The sequence below is a fragment of the Sprattus sprattus genome, assembly GCF_963457725.1.
Source record: "Sprattus sprattus genome assembly, chromosome: 19".
Classification (NCBI taxonomy): Eukaryota; Metazoa; Chordata; class Actinopteri; order Clupeiformes; family Clupeidae; genus Sprattus; species Sprattus sprattus.
In genome coordinates, this window is record NC_137917.1 from 23,312,092 (window position 1) to 23,337,931 (window position 25,840).

At 43.9% G+C, this 25,840-nt stretch overlaps 1 protein-coding gene across 1 annotated transcript; it reads left to right on the forward strand.

Annotated features, from left to right (window-relative positions):
• The first annotated feature begins 3,547 nt into the window (after window positions 1–3,547).
• On the forward strand, window positions 3,548–24,303 carry smg5 (SMG5 nonsense mediated mRNA decay factor). Its single transcript, XM_080857896.1, has 22 exons — window positions 3,548–4,038; window positions 6,189–6,287; window positions 6,857–6,980; window positions 7,420–7,576; window positions 7,876–7,965; window positions 8,448–8,537; window positions 8,945–9,023; window positions 10,221–10,346; window positions 11,397–11,465; window positions 12,730–12,944; window positions 13,222–13,359; window positions 13,849–14,901; window positions 15,327–15,496; window positions 15,785–15,860; window positions 16,727–16,902; window positions 17,612–17,770; window positions 18,512–18,571; window positions 18,761–18,920; window positions 19,278–19,368; window positions 20,122–20,196; window positions 20,964–21,102; window positions 22,740–24,303. Exons 1-22 carry the CDS (start codon window positions 3,974–3,976, stop codon window positions 22,821–22,823), a joined length of 3,495 nt encoding a protein of 1,164 aa, XP_080714022.1. The 5' UTR covers window positions 3,548–3,973; the 3' UTR covers window positions 22,824–24,303.
• The last annotated feature ends 1,537 nt before the right edge of the window (window positions 24,304–25,840 follow it).

A 25,840-nucleotide genomic window follows, 5' to 3' on the forward strand; every position in this document is an offset into this window, starting at 1 on the left:
AGCACAGCATGCAGTGTTGACATGCCTGTAGGATTTTGATGTGCAACTGGCCTATGAAAGACAAATCACACAATAACACTATTAAGCTATAATGTCCAGAAGAGCATCTAGCCAGGGGAAGGCAGGAACTGGTTATGCCCGAAGAGTGAAAAATAAAGACATAGATCGAGGGCTATCATTTAAATGACCTGTGCTGCATCTAGTAATAAATACAATGTGTTACAATAGGGGAGATGCACTGTAGGATACAGGGTTGACAATGCACAGTGCCATGAATATACCTCAGACAAAGCATTGAGAGACTCAGGTAAACAAACCATTGCCTCACACCTGAACATAAACAGGCAAAAACAGTAAATGAATGGCTGCCTCTGAGTGGTCGATCCATCTATCGGAAGCAATGATTGGATAGCACTCTACCAAGCTCCTCCCCTGTTCTTCTCTCTCTATCTTCCTTCTCTCCCTCCAGCCAATCACACAGCATGATGGAGGACAATCGGGAACCTGATTGGCTGATGCAGCCAGGGCGGTACTCAGGATGGCCTGGCCTTAATTCAAGGGCACTATCTCATGATTGACAGAAGGAGAAACTGAGGCTCTTATCAAACTCTGTTTTCAAAACGGAAGCCTCAGTGCCAAAGTGGTCCCCAGTGTGAAGATGTGCACAGAATACTATGAGTATCCACTTCTTTCTAGACCCCCAACCCCCTCCCTCCCCCATCCCTCCCCCCTTTCTGAATGTGTGGATGTTTTCCAGTTTGGCGTCCATGCTGGGAAGTGTGGTTGTGTTGAGAAACAAGACGAGGCCTTTGTTGTCTTAAGCATGCAAAAGACCATCTTTCCATGATGCCTGAAGAAGGCCAGTTTGGATGGCCGAAAAAAAAAAGTCAAAGAAGGCTAAAAACAGGTGCATGTTAAAAAGAGGAAGTCCTGGGGTAAGATGTTTCAAAGGTGCTTTGTTAATTGTTTTCTTTTTCTTAACAGTATTTTCAATTTCGTAACTCGACACTATTTTGAGTTCATTTAGTAATTACCTCCATTACTCACTAACAGGCTTCTTTGGACCATCTTTAGTTTTTGCTCTTTTTCACTCTGTGTCTTTGGTGATTTAGAGGTAACAAAATATGCACAGGCTTTAGTCAGCAATCACTGGCCTAGAGTGCATTTTTCTACTGTGGAGGTAGTGGAGTCTGAAATCGATGGACTTGGTTTTATCATTTATATAATACTCCTGATCTTGAAATACTTACATTGAGATTTCCCAGTGCAGATATCAAAAACGAGTGACCGTTTTCCTCAAGTATACTGCAGGAATGAGTCCTTTTTATTGATCAACCAGTTGACTTTAAAGACAGTCTTTTTGCCAGAACAACCTTTTGAAGAGCGTTATCTTCCTGGACAACATAACCGAGGGGAAAAAGAAACTGTTGTTTTACCTGCTCCCCCGTTTCCCTTCTTTAAGGATTTGAACGTTGCTGTGACTTGTATCCTCCACCTCCTCTCACTGCAAGAGAGGGAGTGGATCCGATTCGATTTATTTTTCCTTTTGTCTCGACAATCGCCGTGGAGCTCTTCAGATGCGGACGATGACAATAACTATTTTGGAAGTATGAATCCAGTTGTTTTTCAGCGACTAGCCCCTGATATTACTCTGCTTTTAGTTTGGCTGCAGCGAGTCTGATCAGTGTAGAAACAGAATTCTGGAGCCAGGTTTTCCGTTTCAAATTGATTGATTTCTTTGAATGGACTCCAATGCCATGCAGCCTATATATTCCTCTGCTTCCTCTGTTTGCCACCAGAAAAAAGTCTACACATCAAGCATAGAGAGAGATGATAACAGTTGATGAGTTGTTGGTGAATGTGTGTGTATATACTGTGTGTGTACAGTCTGTGTGTATATACTGGGTGTATGTGTATATATGGTATGTGTCTGTGTATATACAGTTTGTTTGTATATGCAGTGTACAGAATGATTTTTTTTCCTCAGTATTCTTATCTCTCTCTTTGTTTAATGAGAGTGTATGTGGTTCAGGAGAAGACCTAGCAAACAAAGAGGCTAACAGAGGCAATTAAAACAACTTGGAAGCACTTTTTTGCACAGACCAAACGATCTGAGTCTGTCAGTGACATCATGTATCACCCTAATTCTCCCTTATATTATGCCAGTGTCTGGCTTGCACTCATTTTTCTCATTGATTGAGGCATTTTCAAAGGGCCTTTGGGTGATCAAGCAATGTTTGTACATATATAGTAACTACAATATATATAGAATATTAAGGAAAATATTTCCACTTGCATACATTCTCATTGCTATTACTCCTTGTAAGTGCTACGAGTATTTTTGATGGTTTGAGTTATTTCCCCCCCCCCCGTTCCCAATCAGTTGTTCCTGCAGTGCACTGCAATGCTTTGTTAGCTGGCCTCTGGCTTAGTTGCACTGGGCTTGGAGTTTTGATTCATGTGTACCACAAGCCCCATATCAAAAAAAGGTTTTGCCACTAACCACCTCCTTTATTGAGCCACTCATTATTTTGAGCAGGGTGGGCTTTCATTGCCAGTGTTACTTGCTGAGCAACTCTTCCACAGTGAAGATTGAGAAAAAGTGTTTATTTTTGCCCTTGTGCATGTATAGAGTGAATCATGAAGTGTGCCTCCTTCTAATGTGCCCTCATATGATCTTTTCTGTCCATTCGCCAGCCATATCCATGCTCTCTGACAAGCCATAAGCCCCCACCCCTTAAATATCATTTTTTAAATGGACAGACATTTGAGGATATTTTGTACATATAAATGGAAAGAGTGGTATTTCAGAGTGTATTGCCAATGTACATGGATTTGTTATGAATGTTGATATACTGATTATTGAATTATTGTAATAATATTAATATTATCATTATTACTACTATAATTGCTACTTTCATTTCATTCTTTAATTTATTTGATGCAGTGGATAATAATTCCCTCATTTCATTTTGAATAAGCTGGAATTTATATTTTTGGGTGGGTGAATCACAGAAATGAAAATAATAAAACAAATAAATAAAGAAATAATTAAATTCTTAACAAATCATGTCATATGACCTGTTTTGAAGTTTGTTTGCACTCTCCTCAGCTCAGTTTTCATTTCATTAGCCTATATTGGTTTGCCAGAGGTTTCCCTCCCACTTGTCCTTCGATTTACCTATGTCAAGAACAGACTCTTACTGACACTCCAACAACAAAACTCTAGGCCTATAGTCTACCAAAGTCCGTATTATGTCTCTGAGGCTACTCATGCCATTCTTGTTTCCCACTTTTAAAACTCATGAACTGAACTGGCTTTTCAACTAGCTGAAGAACATGTTGCCGAGTTAAAATTTTATGATAGATTTACACGTTTTAGATACAGAGTTGGATATAGAATGTTTTGTGCATCTATGTGTTTTCATCATAGGCCCTTCTGATTATCTTATGGAGAGAAGAGGCAACCTCTCGATACCCTTCCACCCCCCACCCGAACAGGTCGAAGGTGCAGCTTCAATTCTCGCGATGTTGTGGCGGACACTGTTTTGTGCGGAATAATGGCCGCTCTCGGAGCGATGCCTGGAACGGGGAACAACACAAGAACCACATTGGGGCGTGACAGCTGACCTACAACAAACTAAACAAGTTGGGCATCTTATCCCCTACCCTGCCTCCGAACGGATGGGTAGAGGGGGTATATGCCAAGGGATTCAAGGAACAAGAAAGACACAGGTTAAGTGGCCAGTGAGAGGGAAACTAGCCAGTCTGGTAGCTAGCTGATTAGCATTAGCCAGTGAACGACACCTGCTAGCTAGCAAGCTAATCTGGCAAAACCTGCTGCACTTAATGTTACCCGGTTAGCTAATATATTAGCTATATTTGCATTGCTTCGGTAGAGGTGAACATTTAAACAGTACGACCGACTCAAGCTGGCAAGAAGACTGGTTGGAAGCCTGACATCTCCGCTAGTATGAGTGGACCTGTACAAGACGGCGAGCCAGAGGCTAAAGTCCTTCATATCAAGCGGCTATACAGGTGAGTGAGGCCGACAGACACAAGTAACGCTAGCCTGTCAAAGCTGACAAGTAATAGCTAACCAGCTACCACCAATTACTTACATTTTCTACAAAAACACATACAGTTTTATGCCAACTAGACAGGGTGATATGTTTCCATTGACCTAGCATATGTTGAACTGATGAAAAGATGGGCCAGTAAATCAACAAGCATGTCCAGTAGCAAGCTAAAATCGGTATGGTTGGCTAGCTAGCATATTTTGCTAGGCGAGATAGCAAGCTTCCTAGCATTCACAGAACAATACTCGATATGTTAATGTGATAGAAACCGCTACGCAGAGCTATCTAAAACATGGACACCACCAGCAATAGTGTCTTGATCAGACAAGATAGGGGATTGATCCTGCATCTTGAAGATAAGGTAGCTAGCTATGTGATGCACAGTCGGGTAGGTAACGTTAAGTGGCTGACCTAGACGTACACTAAAGCGGTTTATTTATACAGTGTCCATGACATAAGTGAATGTCACACATCTCTTTTGAAAATATCAACGTGCAGTTCAGACTGCAATGCAGTTTCTGTAGTTTACATATTTGCATCGTAATTTTGATGATACCTAGCTAAGCACATACAATGTTCTGTATCGTGCTGGTGGGCCTACTCCAACGAACTGTCATGCTCTTCAGGTGTTTTGTAGACAATCCTTTCTGTATGGTATGTTAAGCCCACGGTGTGTAAACGGCTTTCTAAATTGGTTCCCCAAAATCTTTTTAATCTATGCTCATTGAACAAACTGGGCCACACTATGGACTTTAATACCATTCTGACATTAACCTGCAAGCCCAGGCGTTTCACAGATAATAGCCTCAAGAGTCATTGGGCGATTGAGATTGGGTGTGAGTCCGAGATGTCATGACAGGCAGAGAATGCAGATGATGTTTCTGGCACAACACGGTGAAGGAGGACCAAAGTATTTTGTTTAAAAATCTCTGTGAAGCACCAACTTGGTATGAGTGAGTTGCACAGTGTAGGCTAGTTGTTAAATATAATAAGGCCGCAGAAACTACCCCTGAGCTTTTCATGGAAACAGCTGTGCTGATTCTGCTAATTCCAATGAAGGCTAAATATTTGCCTATTTCAGGGCTGTTCTGATGGGACGAGTAGGCAAGTTTCACTACTTACTCTGCTTTTAGCCGGAAGGATGTATAAATAATAGCCTAGTAGATTTCTTGGCAAGGTGAGCAGCGCTTAGCTTACAATGTGCATAATTATTCCAATATGTAATTTAAATCCCTAAGGGAATACTTTAAAAAGTAAAGACAAGGTTGGAGTTTTTGCAAATGGGATGTCTTGTTTTCCTGGCACAGCTGAAAGGCATTTGTGGGTTGTATGACAGATTAGTTGTCATGTACAACAATCTGAAACCTGTTACCTCTGATTAGTACATCAGGAAGGTAAATTCACTTTTGTGTATTTCCTCTTACTGAAAGGACTACTGTGTAAACCTGTGGCAACATTAGCAGTGACATGGAATGTTGTGGTATCATAAGAACGAAGCTAGGGAAAGATCTCTGCAGCATATCTGAACCTACTGACCGAGCTTGCGTAGCCAAATTGTATCTCAGATTAGATTCCACTGGAAATACTGTATTGAAAAGGCATTTCTTTTCAGACGTGTGATGAAGCAGTATAGGGCATCAAAAGGAAAAATATACATTGGAAACCTAGGTGTGTTTGAAGACGCTTTTAAACGCTATGATTGGATTTGATTTATCAGAAATTTAGGGTCACTAAAGCTGTGGAGAGCTAAAAAGAACAGGGCACCATTCTCGGAGGAAGACATATTATGGTTCTTCTCCCTACTGGAGATCTTATTTACCATTCGGTCTGCATAGCATCACATACTGTAGTTATTTTTAAAGTAAGGTTTAGTAAGGTTTCCCTACTTTCCCATTCATAAGGTCTCCCTACTTTTACCAATTCATCATACAGAATACAGATCACCATGGTGATGGTGACCATGGCGATCTGTACTCCAGCATAGCCCTAACTCTCTCTCGCCTTACTGCTCAGCATTTATCTATGGCATCTCTCTTTGAATGTCACAGTGTTCTTGATGCCATTGAACTGACTTCTGTGTACCCATTCTGTTCTTCCCTGGCTGGTCAGGGCGGTGGTGGAGTCTGTGCACAAGTTGGATGTCATCATCGGCAGTAAATCATCCTACAGAGAGGTCTTCAAACCAGAGAACATCAGCCTTCGCAACAAGTAAGCCCCACTCACTCACTGAGCATTTGTAAACGCCGGACTGAGCGTTTTTTTTCCGTAAACATCGTGTCGTTGCGTGAATTTGGCTTTAATATAACTTTTTTTTCTGGGTTACATGTGTGTGTCTCATGGCTTCAACTCAGATCAAGGTGCAAACTGTCTATTGTATCCAATGGTTCCTGCTTGTCAGATGAAATGTGGTTGCTTGCAGGGTGCGATTTGCCGGGGGGGATGGTGGGGATTTACCCCCCCTCTGGTTTTTTTTTTGTTCCCTGAATTAGCGAGTTCTGTCCAAAACAGTTGCGTTTCAGTTTCAAAGTTTCAGTTTCGGTTTCAGTATTTCAACGTGAATGAGAGGGAGCACAAGAACTGAGCGTCTAGCAGCGATTATCATATCATAGATATATATCATGCATGTATATGAAGAGAATTAGGCCTGTGTATTGCTTGTTTTATTTTCATGATAAAAAAAAAAAACATCCCCCCCTCTGGTTTTTGGACAAATCGCACCCTGGTTGCTTGTAATGCCTCCTAAATGTCCTCTTGTGTGTGTGCGCGTGTTTAAACAGGTTAAGAGAGTTGTGTGTGAAGCTCATGTTCCTTCATCCTGTTGACTATGGACGCAAAGCTGAGGAGCTTCTTTGGAGGAAGGTTTATTATGAGGTCATCCAGGTCATCAAGACCAACAAGAAGGTATGCATTCATTTCACACTGTCTGCCTTTCTCCAGTGAAAAGAAATCCAGGAGGTTTTAAGTTTGTATTTTCGATGAACATGTTTTAGAGCCTCAAGTTGTCTCTGAAGATAAAGTTGAATTTGGGTAGAGTTTGTTTTGGTGGGAATTCAGTCCTACAGTGATAATATCACTGTTTTATGCCAATTAAGTCCTTTTTGATGGTTCATGGTTTGTTCACGGTCTCAATGAGAAAATTAATTGTAGCTTTCCCAGAGACTTGAACATTACATATTTGGTACTAGCTTTTTTTTGTTTAGCCCATTTTAGTTTTGTTTTACTGTCCTCCAAATATTTCCACATTTTAGTACTTGTGTTCTTTACCAGCCAAGCACTATGTACTGTCTAGGGTTCAAGACACAAGATAGATAGATGGATTTACCTTGGTCTTGTGTTGCAGCACATACACAGCCACAGCGCACTGGAGTGTGCCTACAGGACTCACCTGATCGCAGGGGTGGGCTTCTACCAACACCTCCTGCTCTACATCCAGTCCCACTACCAGCTGGAGATGCAGGACTGCATCGACTGGACGCACGTCACCGACCCCCTCATCGGTTAGAGAGCGCCACTCGTGTCACGTGTTTTTGAACCAAGACTAGGTGTGATGTACATCCTGATTAACCCAGGAGTCCCCCTAGTCAATTAAATATGCTGCAGATGATTACGTTAGGAGGACTGTGAAGGTCTGTCATCTCTTTAGTAATAGACTCTGTGGTCCCGTTTGTGTTCTAGTGACTCATTAATCATTATTAGTAGACTAATACTAACTAAAAAAATGCCTGTCTAGACATATATAGATTCCGTGAGACCTGTTTTCAGATCTTTGACCCGTGCCCTATGCGCTGTACCACAGGTCGAAAAAAGCCAGTGTCCGCCTCACCCAAAGAGATGGAGTGGGCTCAGATGGCCTGCCACAGATGCCTGGTTTACCTGGGAGACCTTGGTAAGTGCCAAAATGAGAGTGAGTGTGACAAACCATACTTCTAGTGACTTCCCCTTCTCGTGACCATACTAGTAGAAATAAATATGAATAGGCCTACATATTGAGCTGGTAAGCCAAGGCTTTGACATTTCAGAAGTCAGTGGTTCAGTTATCAGTTAACCCTCTATCCCCAATAGAATTCTAGAACACTGCAGCAAATTACTGCGGAAAATGGAGAACTCCTTTATTTTCCCGCCATGGTGAAATTCTAACATGCCGTCGGCGGTCGCTATGGTGATTAGAGGGTTAACACAAAGTAATTAAATATAAGCCTTCTGTGAGCTGTGTAAGCTACTTTGCATACAGTCATCGGACAAGATATTAATGTCAGTTTCAACACAGCGGCCCTACAGGTGTCATTGGCCCAGGTGTGTCATGTTTTAAAACTCCGTAAAGTTGTGCTTGTTTGAGTGCTAATGGCTGGTTTTGTTTAATTTTTGCAGCACGCTACCAGAACGAACTGGCCGGGGTGGAAGCGGAACAGCTGGCCGAACGTTTTTACCACCAGGCTCTGTCCGTCTCGCCACATGTCGGTGAGTGGGGCGTAAACACAGCCCTCAGGTGATGCCATGGTGGGCAAGCTAGGTTGGGGTCCATGCCAAGAGGCAGACCATCAGTTGAGGATCATTGTGTCTAATTACATTTTGGGAAAATGTACCAGCAAGTAGAGAAATGTTAAATTCAACATTCAGTATTTTTTGTCTCTGGAAAATGTTATATTGTTTTAAAGATACAGATGGGTTCCGGCCTGGTATATTAAACACGCTGTTGGATGTGACTTTACATATGTGCTCTGGAGTTGGGGCCTGGTGCAAGGATATGTCCAAGTATAATCACTGATATGTATTATTGATTATAATCAGTAAGGCCATTTTATGTTCTTTCTGTACCTTAAACACTTTTGTCATCCTGGTCACTTTAGTTTCATTTTGTGTCTCAGGAATGCCTTTTAATCAGCTGGGCACGTTAGCGGGTAGTAAATACTACAACGTTGAAGCAACATACTACTACCTACGCTGGTGAGTAGACACTTCCACCAAAACCTCAAAATCAAAATGCATTGGTGCCTAGAAAGAACAACTTCTACACTACCCTCATGGGGCCCTAATTTAAAAGAGATGCGCACAGCAGGTTCCTACGCACTACAAAGAAAAGCATCACCCAAAGCTACTTTGATGACTATAGCACATTCATTTGGTAATTTCATAAAACGCACACGGAGGAAAGGGCCTTTCGAAGACGGGCCTTTGCCTCACTTAAGTGTGTGAACAAAAAGGCAGGCGTTTCATTTAAATTGTGTTGAGGAAGGCATTCTGTAACTTCCATCTTTTAAATGTAATCTGTATCCATGTTTTTAAAGCACGCACAACTAATCCAATCTCTACACAGGTTGACTGCATAGTATTGACCACGGAGTTAATAAATTGACCAATCATACACACACACACACACACACACACACACACACACACACACACACACACACACACATTTTGCTTTTCTCCAATACTACCCATCCCTACCATCCTCACTTACCTTTCCACTATATTTAACATAAATCATATTTAAACATATTTTGTCATTTCTCAATGACAATATTACAGTTTAAATATTTCCAGAACAAGCACTGATGACTGTTGGGCTGGAACCAAACAAATGTTAAGTGGCTTGACATCACAAGACATGTCAGAACTCCTGTTGGTCTGATTGGCTCAAAAGACACAAATTCACTGACTGGCCCACATGTCTCATCTTCCCCACAAAAGCTTTACTCTAGCGTCCTATGAGTGCATGTGCAGATGACAATTCTTCTGGACTCCTCCCCCTTGATGTCATTATGTCACACGCATGACACACAGTTTTTGCCCTTTCAGTTTAGGGGGTCATCCTGTCAGTGTGAGCTTATCACATAAGAACAGAAAAAAGTAATGAATTTTCTTTTATCCGTTAGAGAGTTTTCAGTGGGTAGAAATAAGGGATCTAGGTCGTCAATAATGTCTGATGTTGCATTGCTGTAGAAGAATGCTGTTTGAAGAATTCATTCAAGGTTCAGTTTCAGGGGGTTCGTCCTGAATTTCTTTGTGCAAAAAAAAACCCTGGTAAAACTACTGTTTTGACACTGATGTTTTCCCTGAGTTGCTCCGTGCAAATGAAGCCGCTTTGGGTTGAATTCCAATTTAATGGTCGGATCTACTCGAATGCTCCCTGTCTTGTAGCATACAGTCGGAGACTCCTTTCGAGGGAGCGTACGGGAACCTGAAGCGTCTCTTCGACAAGGCAGCTAAGATGTACCACCAGGTGAAGAAACAGGAGATGAAGAAGCTGTCCCCCTCAAGGCAGAGGTGAGTGAGACAGGGTGCTCTTTGGGGGGGGGGATGGGGGGTGCTCTTGGTTGCGCTAGAAATCATCTTTACAGACATTCTCATTTGAACTATGTTGTGTGGGTATCAAGCTCCACTTTCACACATAATTACTGGGATAACCTTTCAGGCACCGCTAATGATTTTCACTATCCATACATACAGCCACATTCAGGAACATTTCTCTCTTGTGCCTTTTCACACGACATGGAAATGCTGGAAGAGATGGGGCAAGGAACAGTCCAGCAGATGGCGCTAATGCAACACTTTATGCATGGCAACTGCCATAAATCTCAACAGAAGATGATGATGACAAGGCTGGATGTACATGTAACTTATACTGTTATCACCTCGAATTATCGTTATTCTGTCGCACACTACCGCATCTCTAACGGTTCCTGACAGCTGCCTATCAATCTCACCTAAAGTACGGAGGAGAGGAGCTCCCTTTATTTTGGAATCTGTCCAGTTTCCAGCCGCCATTGTTGATAGATCCATAACCGCAAGGCCAACTGTAAACACGCATGGACTGTTAATAGGAAAAACGTTGCGAATCAAATAAGTCATCAGCGGCGTCCTGTGTTTGGTTCGCTCACTACACATGAAAACGTCTTGCTTGTCCCTGCAATGTAACTGCTTTCATTCACAACACCTCCATACAGGCATTTTCCCTTTAATGTTATGCTAGGTGTTGAGTTGGGCAGTTGGGGGTGTTTGAGGGTAAAGATTTCCCTGAATATCGATGTCTGCTCCAATTCATAGATGACCCCATGACGGAAATGTCCAGGAAAATTTCAGGGAGAGACTGCATGTGTAAAACACTGTAAATGCTCTCAAATGTAAAATTTGAGATGACCTTTTAAAGCCTAGCTTTAACCTCCATACCCCATACATTTCATCTTTCAATCCAACGCTTCTGTGACTTTATTCCATGTTTGTACCATCTGTTTGATACAGAACGATCCGTACCTGACCCCAGGTTTGCTATTGGGTTTTCGAGTCTGACATCCTTGTCTTGTTCTGCCACACTAGGTCCAAAGACATCAAGAGACTCCTGGTGAGCTTCATGTACCTGCAGAGTCTACTGCAGCCCAAGAGCAGGTACACCACCCTTTCTTAAATGCAACGTCAACCTTTCTTAGCAAACTCGATCCACATTGATTTATCGTTGAGTGAATGTGCAGTATATTCAAATAAGAAACATAAATTGATTTATCGTTGCGTGAATGCGCAGTATAAAGGAAAATTGATTTATCGTTCAGTGAATGCGCAGTATATTCACCTAAGAAACGTAAATTGATTCATCATTGAGTGAATGCGCAGTATATTCACATAAGAAACGTAAATAGATTTATCGTTGAGTGAATGCACAGTATATTCACATAAGAAACGTAAACTGATTTATCGTTGAGTGAATGCACAGTATATTCACATAAGAAACGTAAACTGATTTATCGTTGAGTGAATGCACAGTATATTCACATAAGAAACGTACAGTGATTTATTGTTGTGAATGCGCAGTATATTCACACAAGAAACGTAAATTGATTCATCGTTGAGTGAATGCACAGTATATTCACATAAGAAACGTACAGTGATTTCTCGTTGAGTGAATGCGCAGTATATTCACATAAGAAACGTAAATTGATTTATCGTTGAGTGAATGCTCAGTATATTCACATAAGAAATGTAAATTGATTTATCGTTGAGTGAATGCACAGTATATTCACATAAGAAACGTAAATTGATTTATCGTTGAGTGAATGCGCAGTATATTCACATAAGAAATGTAAATTGATTTATCGTTGAGTGAATGCACAGTATATTCACATAAGAAACTTAAATTGATATATCGTTGAGTGAATGCGCAGTATATTCACATTAGAAACTTAGTGATTTATCGTTGAGTGAATGCGCTGTATATTCACATAAGAAACTTAAATTGATTTATCATTGAGTGACTGCGCAGTATATTCACATAAGAAAGGAAAATTGATTTATCGTTGTGTGAATGCGCAGTATAATCAAATAAGAAAGGAAAATAGATTTAGCGTTCAGTGAATGCGCAGTATATTCACAGAAGAAACTTAAATTGATTTATCGTTCAGTAAATGCACAGTATATTCACATAAGAAACGTAAACTGATTTATCGTTGAGTGAATGCACAGTATATTCACATTAGAATCGTAAATAGATTTATCATTGAGTGAATGCGCAGTATATTCACATAAGAAACGTAAACTGATTTGTCATTGAGTGAATGCACAGTATATTCACATAAGAAACGTAGTGATTTATCGTTGAGTGAATGTGCAGTATATTCTCATAAAAAACGTTAATGTTGTGCGCTGTTGTCCTGTGCAGCATTATTGAGGTGGAGCTGACGGCGCTCTGCCAGTCCGTACTGGAGGACTTCAACCTGGTGCTCTTCTACCTGCCGGCGCCTCCGCTCGCTGTGCTGTCGGCCGGTGAGGAGGAGGAGGAGCAGCACGACACCGGCTGCTCCGTGCTGCCAGACACCCTCGTCTTCAAGATGGTGGTCACCTGCCTCATGGTGGTGCACAACCTCAAGAGAGGAGGTGAGGGCGGAGGAGGAGGTGGTGTCATCCCTGCTTGTCCCTTTTACTGGTCTTTCACCTCCCCTTTTCAGCTTTCCTTTCCATTTTTGTTGTCTCCCATTTTGTCTCCCTGCTCCCCATCTCAAGCTTCTAAACTGTCTTCCCATTTCTTTCAATCTTCTTCAGTGTCTCTCTCTCTCTCTCTCTCTCTCTCTCTTTCTCTCTACCTTTCTGTCTGTTCCTTTCTTTCGCCTTTGAAGAATCCGCACTAACACGCTCCGTGTCCTCTGTGTCTCAGGGTCCAAGCAGTACAGCGCCTCCATAGCCTTCACCCTGGCTCTCTTCTCCCACCTGGTCAACCACGTCAACATCCGCCTGCAGGCAGAGCTAGAAGAGGGGGAGATCCAGGTTCCCGCCCTGCGCACGGACAACACAGGTAAGAGCCAAGAGCCGCCTCAGCTGCTACAGCTGCAGATGTTCATTTCTGTCTAGAGGTTGTATGGCGAAGGGGAGGAGACCATGTGTTTGTAATATATAATATATAATTATCATAATAATTGTAATAATTATATATCATTGTCAGACTTTATTCTTGCTAGCGCTGCCATTCGTTTGTTTTTGTGCATGTCTGGAAATGTAACGGTACTTAACAAGTTTATTTTTTTTTTTTTTTACGAAAGTGAAGCATTTGAAGTTAAGCAAGCATCAGTTCCCCTGATTCTATCTGTGCTCTCATTTTTCCTCATCTCGGGCTGGATTCAAACCCGTGTCCTCCATGGGGGTCAAGCCTGAATGTGGTCGGGGCTACAGTTTACGCCACAGTGCCCCCCAAGTGTTAATTTTTTTCTGAAAGTGAAGCATTTGAAGTTAAGCAAGCATCAGTTCCCCTGATTCTATCTGTGCTTTCATTTCTCCCCCTCTCCAGATGACCCTGACCTGAGAGAGGTGTCCATCACCACTGGTGCTGAGGAGAGAGTCCTCCACAATGGCTCACTAGAGGACGAGGAGGAGGAGGAAGAGGATGATGAGGAAGACGAGGGCAAAGGCAGCAGGGAGGACGGCCAGAGTGCGGGCGGAGCCCAGCGCGACGGCCCCAGGAGGAACGCCGCGTCCCAGAAGCCCGGGGCGGCCTGCAGCGGTGGTGCCAGCGCCAGCGTCGACAAGCTAAAGCAGAAGAGGAAGTTCTCGCGCCTCTCCATGATGCGGCGCCGCCGCTGTGCCCGAAAGCAGGACGAGAGCGACCTGAGCGAGGGTTTCCAGAGCGACGAGGAGGAGGAGGATGATGAAGAGGACGGCGGTGGCGGTGGCGGCGGCAGGCGGAGCGTGGACGGGCCTCTGGGGGTGTCGTCGGGGGCGACCGTGAACCCTCCCGTCCTGGGGGGGAAGGAGGGCAGGAGACCCCCTCTCACGGGGGCGCCCAGCTGGGAGAGCGGCACCGACGAGGAGGAGGAGGAGGAGGAAGAAGAGGAGGAGGAGGAGGGCGGCACGGCCTTCGACGTGGAGACCGACTCGGACATGAACAGCCAGGAGTCGCGCTCCGACTTGGAGGACATCGAGGACGGCAGCGGGCATGAAGCGCACGAGGAGGGAGAAAACGAGGAAGAGGATGTTGACGACGAAGACCAGCTGCAACAACAACAACAACAACAACAACAACCACAACCACCACAACAACAGCAGCAGCAGCAGCAGCCGTCGCGGGAGGAAGGTTCTGGAAGCCCCCTGGTCACTAACGGCCCGTTGCTCTCCAGCGACCTCAGCATCAGCAGCAACCTGCAGGCCATGTCCTCGCAGCTCTTCCAGGCCAAACGCCACTTCCGCCTGGCGCCCACCTTCAGCAACGTCATCATCCGGCCGCAGAGCACGCCCAGCCCTGCGCCTGACTCCGCCCCCGACTCCGCCCCCTCACCCCAACCCCCTGTCCTTCCTGAAGACGTGCCTAGCAACCCTGGCACGGCCAATGGCACGAATGATAACGGTAATAAGAACAATCGCCTCTTTCCTTTTCCTTCCTGAGGGTCCTCACCAGCATTGGCACAGAATGAACTTTAACCCTTAAGTCTAACCGTAACCCTAGCAACATTGGTCCTGGCACAGCCAATAGCACTAATGATAATGATATGCCTCTTTCCTTTTTCCTTTCTGGGAGTCCACACCAGCGTAGACACAGGAAGTTTTTCTCTCTGTAGTCAGGTCTCTCCACTCTCTAGACACCTAGAGATAAATAATGTAATAATTAGTGGCCCTTTTACTCAATCAGGTGTTCATAATACCAAGGGCACAGTTTAGAAGAGACCATACATGCGGATAGTTGTGTGGATTATTGCATGAGATGTCGTGTATGGGGAAGGGTAGAGTCGTGAGGAGGTGCAGCCTTCTAATTCACCCGGTGTTGTCTTGTAGAGGTGGACTCGGACTCCGAGGTCAGTGTACACAGCAACCACTCCGCCCACAGTGAGAAAAGCCTCTCGGAGAGGCTGCAGATTCTGACCAATCAGGGGCTGATTCCAGTGGTGAAGGTCATTGTGGACTGGTTGAGGACGAACACAGACATCATTCTCATGTGTGCTCAGGTAAGAAAAAAAAAAATGGCCAGTGTTTTTTATTTATTTTTTATAAAAGCGTTTTTCCACTCCTCAGTCTTTGCTTTGCGTAGTGCCTGTATCAGAATTGAAACAAGTTGCGCAAAAGACCCTATCCCCTTGCCATAAAGTGTCAGTCAAACAGTATTATTCAAAATGGTAACATAGCTTTTAAAACAACACCCATTGTATTCATTCAGGGATTTAAATAGAAAGAAATCCACTTGAAATAAGCTTATGTGCTGTTCTTTTTACCCCCCCACCCCACCCTTTACCCAGAGTTCTCAGAGTCTGTGGAACCGCCTCTCTGTGCTTCTCAATCTGCTGCCTGACGGGGCCAAGATGCTGGAAGCAGGTGAGCCTGACTGGAGTGTGTGTGTGTGTGTGTGTGTGTGTGTGTGTGTGTGTGTGTGTGTGTGTGTGTGTGTGTGTGTGTGTGTGTGTCTGGATCGATGACTGTGGCCGGCGCTCACAAGGCAGCCACTTAAGGCAGTGGGAGACGCACTCTCTATTACAGCTGAGATGGAATAGTTTTCCATAGCCAGTCTGGCCCCCGCTGCAGACTCTATCACGGTGACACGAGTGAGGCCATGCTTGAGAGGGGGTGCTATTGATCTCAGCTAATGACTGTTTATTTTTGTGCCTTTGGACTGGTGTGTGTGTGTGTGTGTGTGTGTGCCTTTGGACTGGTGTGTGTTGTGTGTGTGTGTAATTATTAATACAAGGCACTTGATTAATACATTCTTAAGTCATGAACAGTGTTTTGAAATTAATTCTATTGGCGTGTGTGTGTGTGTATTGGGTATGTGATATGATGTGTGAGATGTTTATGTGATGAGATTATATGTGTGTGTGTGTGTATTGTGTACGTGATATGATGTGTGAGTGTGAGACGTTTGTGTGAGTAGATTATATGTGTGTGTGTGTATTGATATGATGTGTGTGTGTGAGATGTTTGTGTGATGAGACTATATGTGTGTGTGTATGTATTGTGTACGTGATATGATGTGTGAGATGTTTGTGTGAGTAGATTATATGTGTGTGTGTATGTATTGATATGATGTGTGTGTGTGTGAGATGTTTGTGTGATGAGATTACATGTGTGTGTGTATGTATTGTGTACGTGATATGATGTGTGTGTGTATTGATATGATATGATGTGTGTGTGTGTGTGTGAGATGTTTGTGTGATGAGATTACATGTGTGTGTGTTTCTGTGCAGAGCTGGGTGTGAGCTCGGAGGTTGGCATGCTGCTTGGCGAGTGTGAGCAGCCGGGGCTGGCGCAGACTCTTCTGCTGCCCGAGGACCTGGCCCTGCGCCACCTGCCCGCCCTCAGCCTGGCACACAGGCGCCTGGACTTCAGCGCCACCCGCCCATCTCTTAGCCCACTGCAAGAGGTAACCACAGGAACCACACACACACACACACACACACACACACACACACACACACACACACACACACCCGCCCATCTCTTAGCTCACTGCAAGAGGTAACCACAGGAAACACACACACACACACACACACACACACACACACACACACACACACACACACAACCCAACACCGCACACACACACAACCCAACACCACACACACACACACACACACTGCAACACCTTCCCCAAAGCACATATTCATTGTTATCACTTAATGAAGTGAAGGAGAACTGCTCAGCCGACACCCCACTAGAACGTCCCTAATCACCAGCTTGAACTGTAAACACCTTTGATATATTCCCCAGCAAAGCATTGCAAGACTATTTATAATTTTACGATTCGTAACTCAAGTGCTTTATAAATCCCACAAAACACAACACTCTATACTGGAATGCAACAAATGCAATAGAATACTTGACTGAGATTCAAAAGTACACAGGTCAGACAGTCAGTCGAACAAGGGTTATTTTCATGAGCTTTCGAAAGTAGTTTCCCTCACCCTTCCACTCGTTTTGTAGCAAGCACACAAGACCACTAATAAACCTTCTGTTTAACCCCCTGCCCCTCCCCTCAACCTCTCCTGAACACGGTTTAATTGCTCTCTCTGTCCCTCTCTCTTCCTCTCATTCTTTCCCTCTCTCACATGTTCTCTGCCTCGTCTTCCCAGAGTATGGTACGCTTGTGCTGCATCCGCAGTTTCGGCCATTTCCTCACCAGTCTCCAAGGCAACGTGCTGCACTTCAACCCAGAGGCAGGCATCTTCACCAGCATCAGCCAATCGGAACAGGACAACCTGGTCCAGCAGGCCAAGGCCCAGTTTCGCATGGTAAGGCTACAGGCCTGTCCGATTGGTCGACTAATCTAACCAGTCACCCTGGTAAGGCAACAGGCCTGTACGATTGGTCGAGTAATCTAAACAGTCACCCTGATGAGGCTCTTCCTCATAACTTGTGTCTTCTGTGGCTCCTACTCTGGTAGTTGGACACATCCACTTTGTGTCTTGCATACTTTTAACTCCTGTCATAAATTGCACATGGCAAGAAATGTATTGCTGATTAAACATAACCACTGCATTGAATATTTAGTCTCCTGTATCAGGAAAGTGTTAGGATTGGACCTCCCTAAATGTATTTGTTGATTTTGCTTGTAACTATTGAGTGCTGGACGGCATCCGTAAACATACTCGGGTAATTGCTCTGCCACAGGAGTGTAATTATATCAAATAACGGCATCGTAACCCGTGCATTATGTTGCCTTCGTAAGAGGGAGAAAGGCAATCGATAGGTGGGTTTTACATTGAGATCAATGTGTGTAGCCTACTACTGTAAATCTAAGCTCTGAGCAGAGTTCATAATGTGGCCAGGCCTGAATTGGCATAATCCTCGTAACTCTGACAGTCTAACGGGAGACCTGAGACCGTGGTTGTATTTCTAGTAGTCATGAGTGAATATGCTGGGCTTGAGCTAGTGGCGGGCTTAAATGTTCCATGTACTGTACATGCTCCACAAGGGAAGGTGTTTCTTAATGTGTGTGTGTGTGTTTGTGTGTGTGTGTGTGTTGTCTACAGGCAGAGGATGAGGCTCGCAGAAATCGCCTGATGAGAGACATGGCTCAGCTGCGTTTACAGGTACTCTCTCCTCTCTCTGCTTCATCTCTTTTCTTTCCTTCTTTTTTTTGTCCTCATTTTCTGTTTCCCCCTCCATAATTACCTCCTCTTCATGGCTGTCCCCCCTTCTCCCTGTCTCAATCTCTCTCTGTGTCTGTCTGTGTGTGTGTGTGTGTGTGTGTGTGCGTGTGTGCGTGTGTGTGGCTGCAGTTGGAGGTGTCTCAGCTAGAGGGCAGCCTGCAGCATCCCAAGGCTCAGTCGTCCATGTCTCCGTACCTGGTGCCGGACTCGTCATCACTGTGCCAGCACCTCCCCCTGCTCCGGCAGCTGGCCGCCAGCGGCTGCTTCATCATCATCATCCCCCGCACAGGTACACTTTGCTCAGCTGCACCCAGTCACCAGTCCAGTCACCAGACCAGTCACCAGAACAGAGCAGTCAACAGACCAATCACCAGAACAGAGCAGTCACCAGACCAATCACCAGAACAGTCACTAGAACAAAAAAACACTAGTCACCAGACCAGTGCAGTCACCAGACCAGTCACCAGAACAGAGCGGTCACCAGAGCGGTCACCAGAGCGGTCACCAGAGCAGACACCACATCGTTTGGTTTTGAGCGCATTTTGTAACTGGTCTGGCTGGCATTATGTAACACACTTCTAAGTTTTGAAGTGCGAATTGAAGTTTTGAAGTGCGAATTGTTTTGGTTTGTGTTTTTTGTGTGCAGTGATCGATGGGCTGGACACGTTAAAAAAGGAGAACGCCGGAGCGAGGGATGGAATCCGCTTCTTGGAATCGGAGTTTCGCAAGGGGAATAGGTGTGGCGCAAATCTCAAAGCTGTGACTGTTGGATGACCTCCCACATAACTGGTCTGGAGGAGTGTGTCTGTGTTACTGCGGAGGAGGAAGTGACCTCTCTGAGGTCTCTTTAATGACCCAAATAGCATGCATGTTTTGCAGTATGACTGTATGACTGAAGCTTGGAGCTGGCTTAGTGTAGTACTATCTCCAAGAGTGGTGCTGCAGGATCACAGATACATTTCATAGAAATCTTTTTTTTTTAAGCCTAATCTTGCCTCATAATACCAAATTCCGATAGATAATGTGATCGCGTTCGAGTTGAATTGTTGTGGAACAAGGACAGCAAAAGTTTCTTTTATAGCCCTTTAAGTTTGCAGCTCTGTCCTCCTCAAGATTGTGCTCCTTCACGGAAGCATACCGCCACGCCTAACATTTGAGCCCGTGATATCTTGGGCAAATATATTCAATCACAGATAGCTAGAGTAAATATATCCTGCCCCAGTAAAACACAGATTGATGTGTTCTAGAATGCCTGCATTTCCTGTGTCCGATGAAACCGCCCCGTTGAAAGACAAAGACTGTAAAAGTCTTAAACAGTCTTTTAGTGTTTGTCAAAACTACACTGGCTGTTCATCTAAACTTCATGAGTCCTCTAATGTGGTGCTGCTTGGATTTTCTTTTTTACGATATGAAATGTTTTTTGAAGTGTGTGGTAATTGTGTCATTCTCCCTCTCTGAAACACTCCTGCCATTCTTCCGCCCCCCCGTAGGTACATCCGCTGTCAGAAAGAGTCGGGGAGGAGTTTTGAGAGGGACAAGTTGAAGCGGCAGGACCCCGAGGCCTGGTGAGACCTGTACACCCACAATGCTTTGCCCCCGTCACGTTCCTTTATTTATTTAGTCATTTAGCAGACGCTTTTATCCAAAGTGACTTACAAGGATGAATGCACATTTTACATATACACTGATGGCACACTACATATCAGGAGCTTTTAGGGGTTCAGTTTCTTGATGTTAAATCAAATGTCTGTGTTTTTTCTTTGCGTGCACACAGGCATGCAGTCCCACTGTACCTCACTCATGCACTATGAGTCCATTTTACCTTAGGGGTGTTAACCGGCTATTCAGATTAGTGAACAACCTCGGGCAGAGTATACAAACTCGTAGTAGGACATTGCCTTTATGGCTCAAAAAAGGGGATTACCCAAATGTGGTGCACTTTTCCCTGTATGCATATTGTGAAGGTGCATGATGGTGGTGTCAGTCAATCTGTGGATTTTCGAGTGACAGTTATGGCGGATCTTAGCCGCAGCTAAGCTGCTTATGAGCCAGATGCTTTTCTTTTGCTCCCTGACACTGTCCTCTTGAGATAGAGAGAGTGTGTGTGTGTGTGTGTGTGTGTGTGTGTGTGTGAGAACATTCATTTATTTGCTATGAAATTATGAATATGACTCCCACGATAGCTGGGCAAAAACATTACATTGCAAAATTCTGATGCACACTCCCAGCATGAAGTATTGTTTTTAAGTTGTTTACAATAATCTCACACCAACAAGCCTCTTTAGTTGTCTTATTCAAATGTTGAATTTGACTCGTCTTTTTAAAATCCCAGGCAGCTGTACAAGATGGTGGACAGCTGCCGTCAGCTGACGGGATCGCAGAGCAATGGAGACGAGGAGACGGTTGGCATGGTGACCATCCTTACTGGTCACTCCATTTCCGAGCTGTCTGCTCGCTCTGCACCCACGAAGGTACGAGATCTCTCTCTCTCTCTCACACACACACACATTTTTACATGCAATCAGTGGCAGTTCTGTGTATTTGATCAGGGGAACAGTAACCATTGGAGATGGCAAAAGAAAGATATCCCGATCAAAGGAGTGTGTGTGTGTGTGTGTGTGTGTGTGCGTGTGTGTGTGCGTGTGCGTGTGCGTGTGCGTGTGCGTGTGCGTGTGCGTGTGCGCGTGTGTGTGTGTGCGCGCGTCATAATCAATGATTATATTTCAATGCATCAGTATGACAACCCAGTGTCAGTCATATAAGTGTGCATACATCTGTGGATGACAGACACTGGACCTCAGTTAGGGTGGCGGGAAGCAGCCTGTTCCACCCAGGTCGGTTGTCTTAAACTCCGATAAAAGCCGATAAATAAAAGATTCTGTGAATGTTGGATATAGTCGTGTTACCATATTCTTCTTTGAAAAAGAACATTTGCATGTGCAAATCAGAAGCCATCACTGCCCAATTTTTATTTATAATAAAAAATATATAATGTTCCCTTTATTAGAGAAGTGCCACATCATGCCTTCATGGTTCTGTACTAGCAAGGAGGCACGAGCAAATCTGTGTTATGGGTTAATGCAATTAATCTGTCTTAGATGTCACACACCACATATCTTGGCAGGCCTGAAAATAAAAAAAATGAATGAAATACTTGTTTTAAAAGGATACGCCTCTTAAAAGACTCAAGCACCTGGAAAGAGGTAGTGTAATTTGAACAACCTCAATCATATGCAGTCAGCAGTAAACGGATGTCATCCATTCATGTGAACACACAATAGTGACTTCTTGTTATTTCTAGGGTAAATCCTTTCTTGGCACGGCCGCATGGGAATACCGAAAGATTGCATTTCGGTTGGTCCAGTTTCAAATCCATGTAGCCTAATGGTCACTGCTGCCTTTTGCGTTTTACACACCCGGTTCTTTCCAACCCTGCCCACGAAAGGGTGTGCAATATGATGATTTTATATCATATATACAGTACCAGTCCAAAGTTTTGACACACCTTTAATTTGTAGTGTTTTCATTACTTAAGTATAATTCTACAATGTAGAAAATAATAAAAGACATTTAAGTTACCAAAGAACACATATGGGATGATGTACTAAACAAAAAAAGTTTCATCTACTATGTAGAAAATAATAAAAGTAAAGAAAAGTCTTAGATTAAAGGTGTGTCCAAACTTTTGTCTGGTACTGTATTTGTATATTTTTCAAGTAAATCGTAGAGGTTGTGGCACCGTAGGGGTTGTCCTACTGATGCATCCAAACTTCACATAAATGCATGAGGATGCTGGTGCAAAAATGAACTAGACATCAGTAGTGTGTTATCTGTGAACTTCGTCGGGCAACGTTTTGCACTTCCGGAAGTAGTAAAACAACTCTTGCCACTAAGAGGGACGGCTGTAGTTTAGGTCCCCATTAGGTTTGACCCCTGTTCAATATTATGTCCAATGTATGTTAACGACTGTGCTAAGTTCAAGGTAACTGTGAGTTAGAGCTGTGTGTTATGTTTGGTAATTAACTATATTTCGTGAATACTAATCCATTTTCTTGTGTGTGTGTGTGTGTGTGTGTGTCTGTCTGTGTGTGTTGTTGCCTGGTAACAGGCTGCCATGGCAGCAGTGGCAGCAGCAGGCATGGAGATGAAGAACGTGGTGGAGTTCTACCGCCAGTGGAAAGAGATGGGCTGAGGGAAACTTGCTGCGTTGGCTATTTCGGCTGAATCACACATCCACTCCCTCTCTCTCTCTTTTTCTCTCTCTCGCTCTCTCTCTCTGTCCCTTTCTCTCTCTGTCCTCATCCACTCTACTGCTCTGTCTGTATCTGCGTCTCCGGGACAACAAGCAAACATGAAGTCGAACCAGTTGAGAGCGCATATACGACAGGAGTTCTGAGACTGCTGTGTGTGTGTGTATATGGCAGAGCACAGGAATAGGGAGAACTGGAGAAAGGATTTAAAAAACATAAACAAAATGAATTATTTAGAGCGGATGAAAACAAACGCTGATCCTTCGTCCATCTCTCACCCACGGAAGTGGAGTAAGAAGAGGGTTTGGGGAGGCCATTCAGATATAAGTGTCCCTGGTTCAAACGTTCCGAACCCAACCAGGTCTTGACTGAGGAGATGCGAGGGTTAATAACCTAACGAGAGGGAGAGAGACGCACACACATACACATGCATATACACAACCTGAGGAGAAGACGTGATTACCAATATATATAAATATATATAGAGCGCAATGTTTATTTTTTTTTGTTTTGTTTGTTTTTTTTTTGTTTTCTTCCTTTTTAACGAGTTCAGTGAGTTTTGGGGGGCAGATCTGGGGTCGTGACCTTCCAGTCTGCTCCTGACGGACCTGTGTCAAAGTGGTATGGCGGTGGTGAAGGTGTGATCGCAGCCGCTGTGTAACACAAGACACCACTGCTCCTTACTCCCCGACAGGAAAGTTCTGGAACCTGTACTCTTGTTGGGGGCCCGTCGCGCCAGATCACGGCTCCTTTACCACGAGTAGAACTCACCCAAGGGGGTCAAGATAGAAGGATTTGCTCCTCTGTCGGGATTGGTTACCTTTTTTTCCTTTGTGGCTTTTTTTTTGTTTTTTTTGTTTTGCTGTGTACTTTTTGTGACCAGTGACTTAATGTATTCAGTTATGTTTGTATAGAGAGAAAAAAGGGTTATGTAAGGAAAAAAAAAAAAAACAAGAAAACAAACAAAAAACATAAAGATGGATGGTTTTATGCGATTTTATTTTTGTATGTTGTACCGTTTTCTGTGTCTTGTCTTTCTTTTTTTTGGGCCTTTTGTAAACTGTGCCGAACACAGTAAGGGGGAGCGGTTCGAGGGGTAGGTCGGGGCGGCTGACTCGGATCATGTCTCCTTAAACAGTCTTGTGATCTGTCTGTTTCATGCTCTCATGAGAGAGGTCACCACAGGGGTCATAGCTCTGAATGATGATCACCTCTTGATCACCCATTGCCATCAGCTCATCTGAAACCCCAGTGCAGTGCCGTCAGGTGTGGAGAAAGGTTGTGTTCGACTCATTGAACACCCCAAAACCCCTGTCGTTCCTCGCAGACCTACTAAACTGCAACATCTTCATCACCAGTTTCTCCATTAGCAACCACACAACCATACCCTACAACATCATTCCCGCCATGCACAGTGCAAAAGGAAAACAAATGTACGTGTGAGTTCACGCATTCAACAATAAAAAAAAAACAAGACTTCATTTGAGTTCCTTGTCTGCTCGTGTCTCGTCTTTTAAGTGTCTATTCTTGTTCAGTTATTAATGCACATTTGCAGTTTTATGTAGTGCAGTTGAGCTAGATTTACAACGTCTAAAATGTATCTCAACAGGAATGAGCTAATACACAACAGTTGCCTTGTCTCAAGGCAACAATGTAATAGCATTCAGTAACTATTCTACCAATAAAACCTTCAAGGCAGATACAAATGCTATTTTTCTGAATGTTGATATGTTCAAATATTGTCAAGACATCTTGATCTGCAGGGTCAACCTTCCACTATATCAGACCGAGGTTTTAGGTCCAGAAATGCAAAAGTCTTCAAATCAGCTGTGCAGTATTCTATTCTCTGACCTAAATGCCGATGCTCGATCATGCCTGCCATCTTTATGTGGGCCCTCCTCCATTCTTTTAACTGGGTCTCTGTGTCCTTACCCACCAATGCCATTCTGAGCCCACTGCCCCGATTGACCTTGGCCCTTCGCCCAGAGCTCATCTTGGCACCAAGTTGGCAGTGCCCTGGCAATGAGTTCTGTGGCCCCCTCTGTGAACCATGGAGCAGTGCTGTCCCACTTTTGAGGGACATTTCTCACACAGTCTTGGTCCCGTGGCACACTGAACCCTTCGCTTTTAGTTTTGGAGATGTTCATCGGGCAGAAAATTGAACCTATTTTAATTCTAATAGTGCAATGATGTTATCTGAGCAGGGCGATCAAACGCACAGTTTTTTTCTTTAGATATGTGAAGGCTAAATAAAAATAAGTGCTGCGTTGGTAAAGAACTTTTTTATTAACAACTGTTGTCCAAAAGCTTTGCGTGAATCAAATCATCATTATGGAGTTTTGGTCTACAACCAGCGACATGACTACCTAAATAACAATCAAAAACCTTTCAAACATCACCAATAGCCAGGTCGGCACCGATGAAAGCTCGCTAACTGACCTCTTTTGGCGATATTGTTGGGACACACAGGTCTGTTTATCCGTTCTTCACATGGCCATATACCATCCAAATGAATGTTCAATATAATAATGAAAGTAGTTGCTCATAAAAACACGGCAGGGAGTTTACATTGTTACATAGTGTTGTTTTAAATCAGAAAACAGAACGTTTGAGTAATTACGTAATGACCAGAAGAAAAGCGTTCCTTAATACAGGTAGTCTAGGCTATGGTGTGCATGGGCAACACAGATGAAGAAAGCGAGCATCCTTCGTAAATGTCTCTCCAAAAATAACATGCGATGGCGGGGTTGCCAAACTGATCTCCCTCTCTCTCTCTGACAATCTCCTGACTTCTGAAAACAACGTTCCTTTCTTGTCCCTATCCAATGAAAAAGTCCTGTTCAGAGGGTGGGATTTAGACTTGAGGTCTACACTTTTACTCACAAGAGAGGATGAATGCGATAGATAAAGCAAGTAGCCAGGGATAGTAGACAATTGATCTTGGTTAATGTTTTTGTTG

Bases quoted from the DNA above. Each gene is read 5' to 3' on its own strand.
- smg5 (XM_080857896.1), top strand. From the start codon at position 3,974: ATGAGTGGACCTGTACAAGACGGCGAGCCAGAGGCTAAAGTCCTTCAT. The intron at 12,945-13,221 runs GTGAGGGCGGAG...TCTGTGTCTCAG, and splicing joins GCACAACCTCAAGAGAGGAG to GGTCCAAGCAGTACAGCGCC. The intron at 15,861-16,726 runs GTGAGCCTGACT...GTTTCTGTGCAG, and splicing joins GGCCAAGATGCTGGAAGCAG to AGCTGGGTGTGAGCTCGGAG.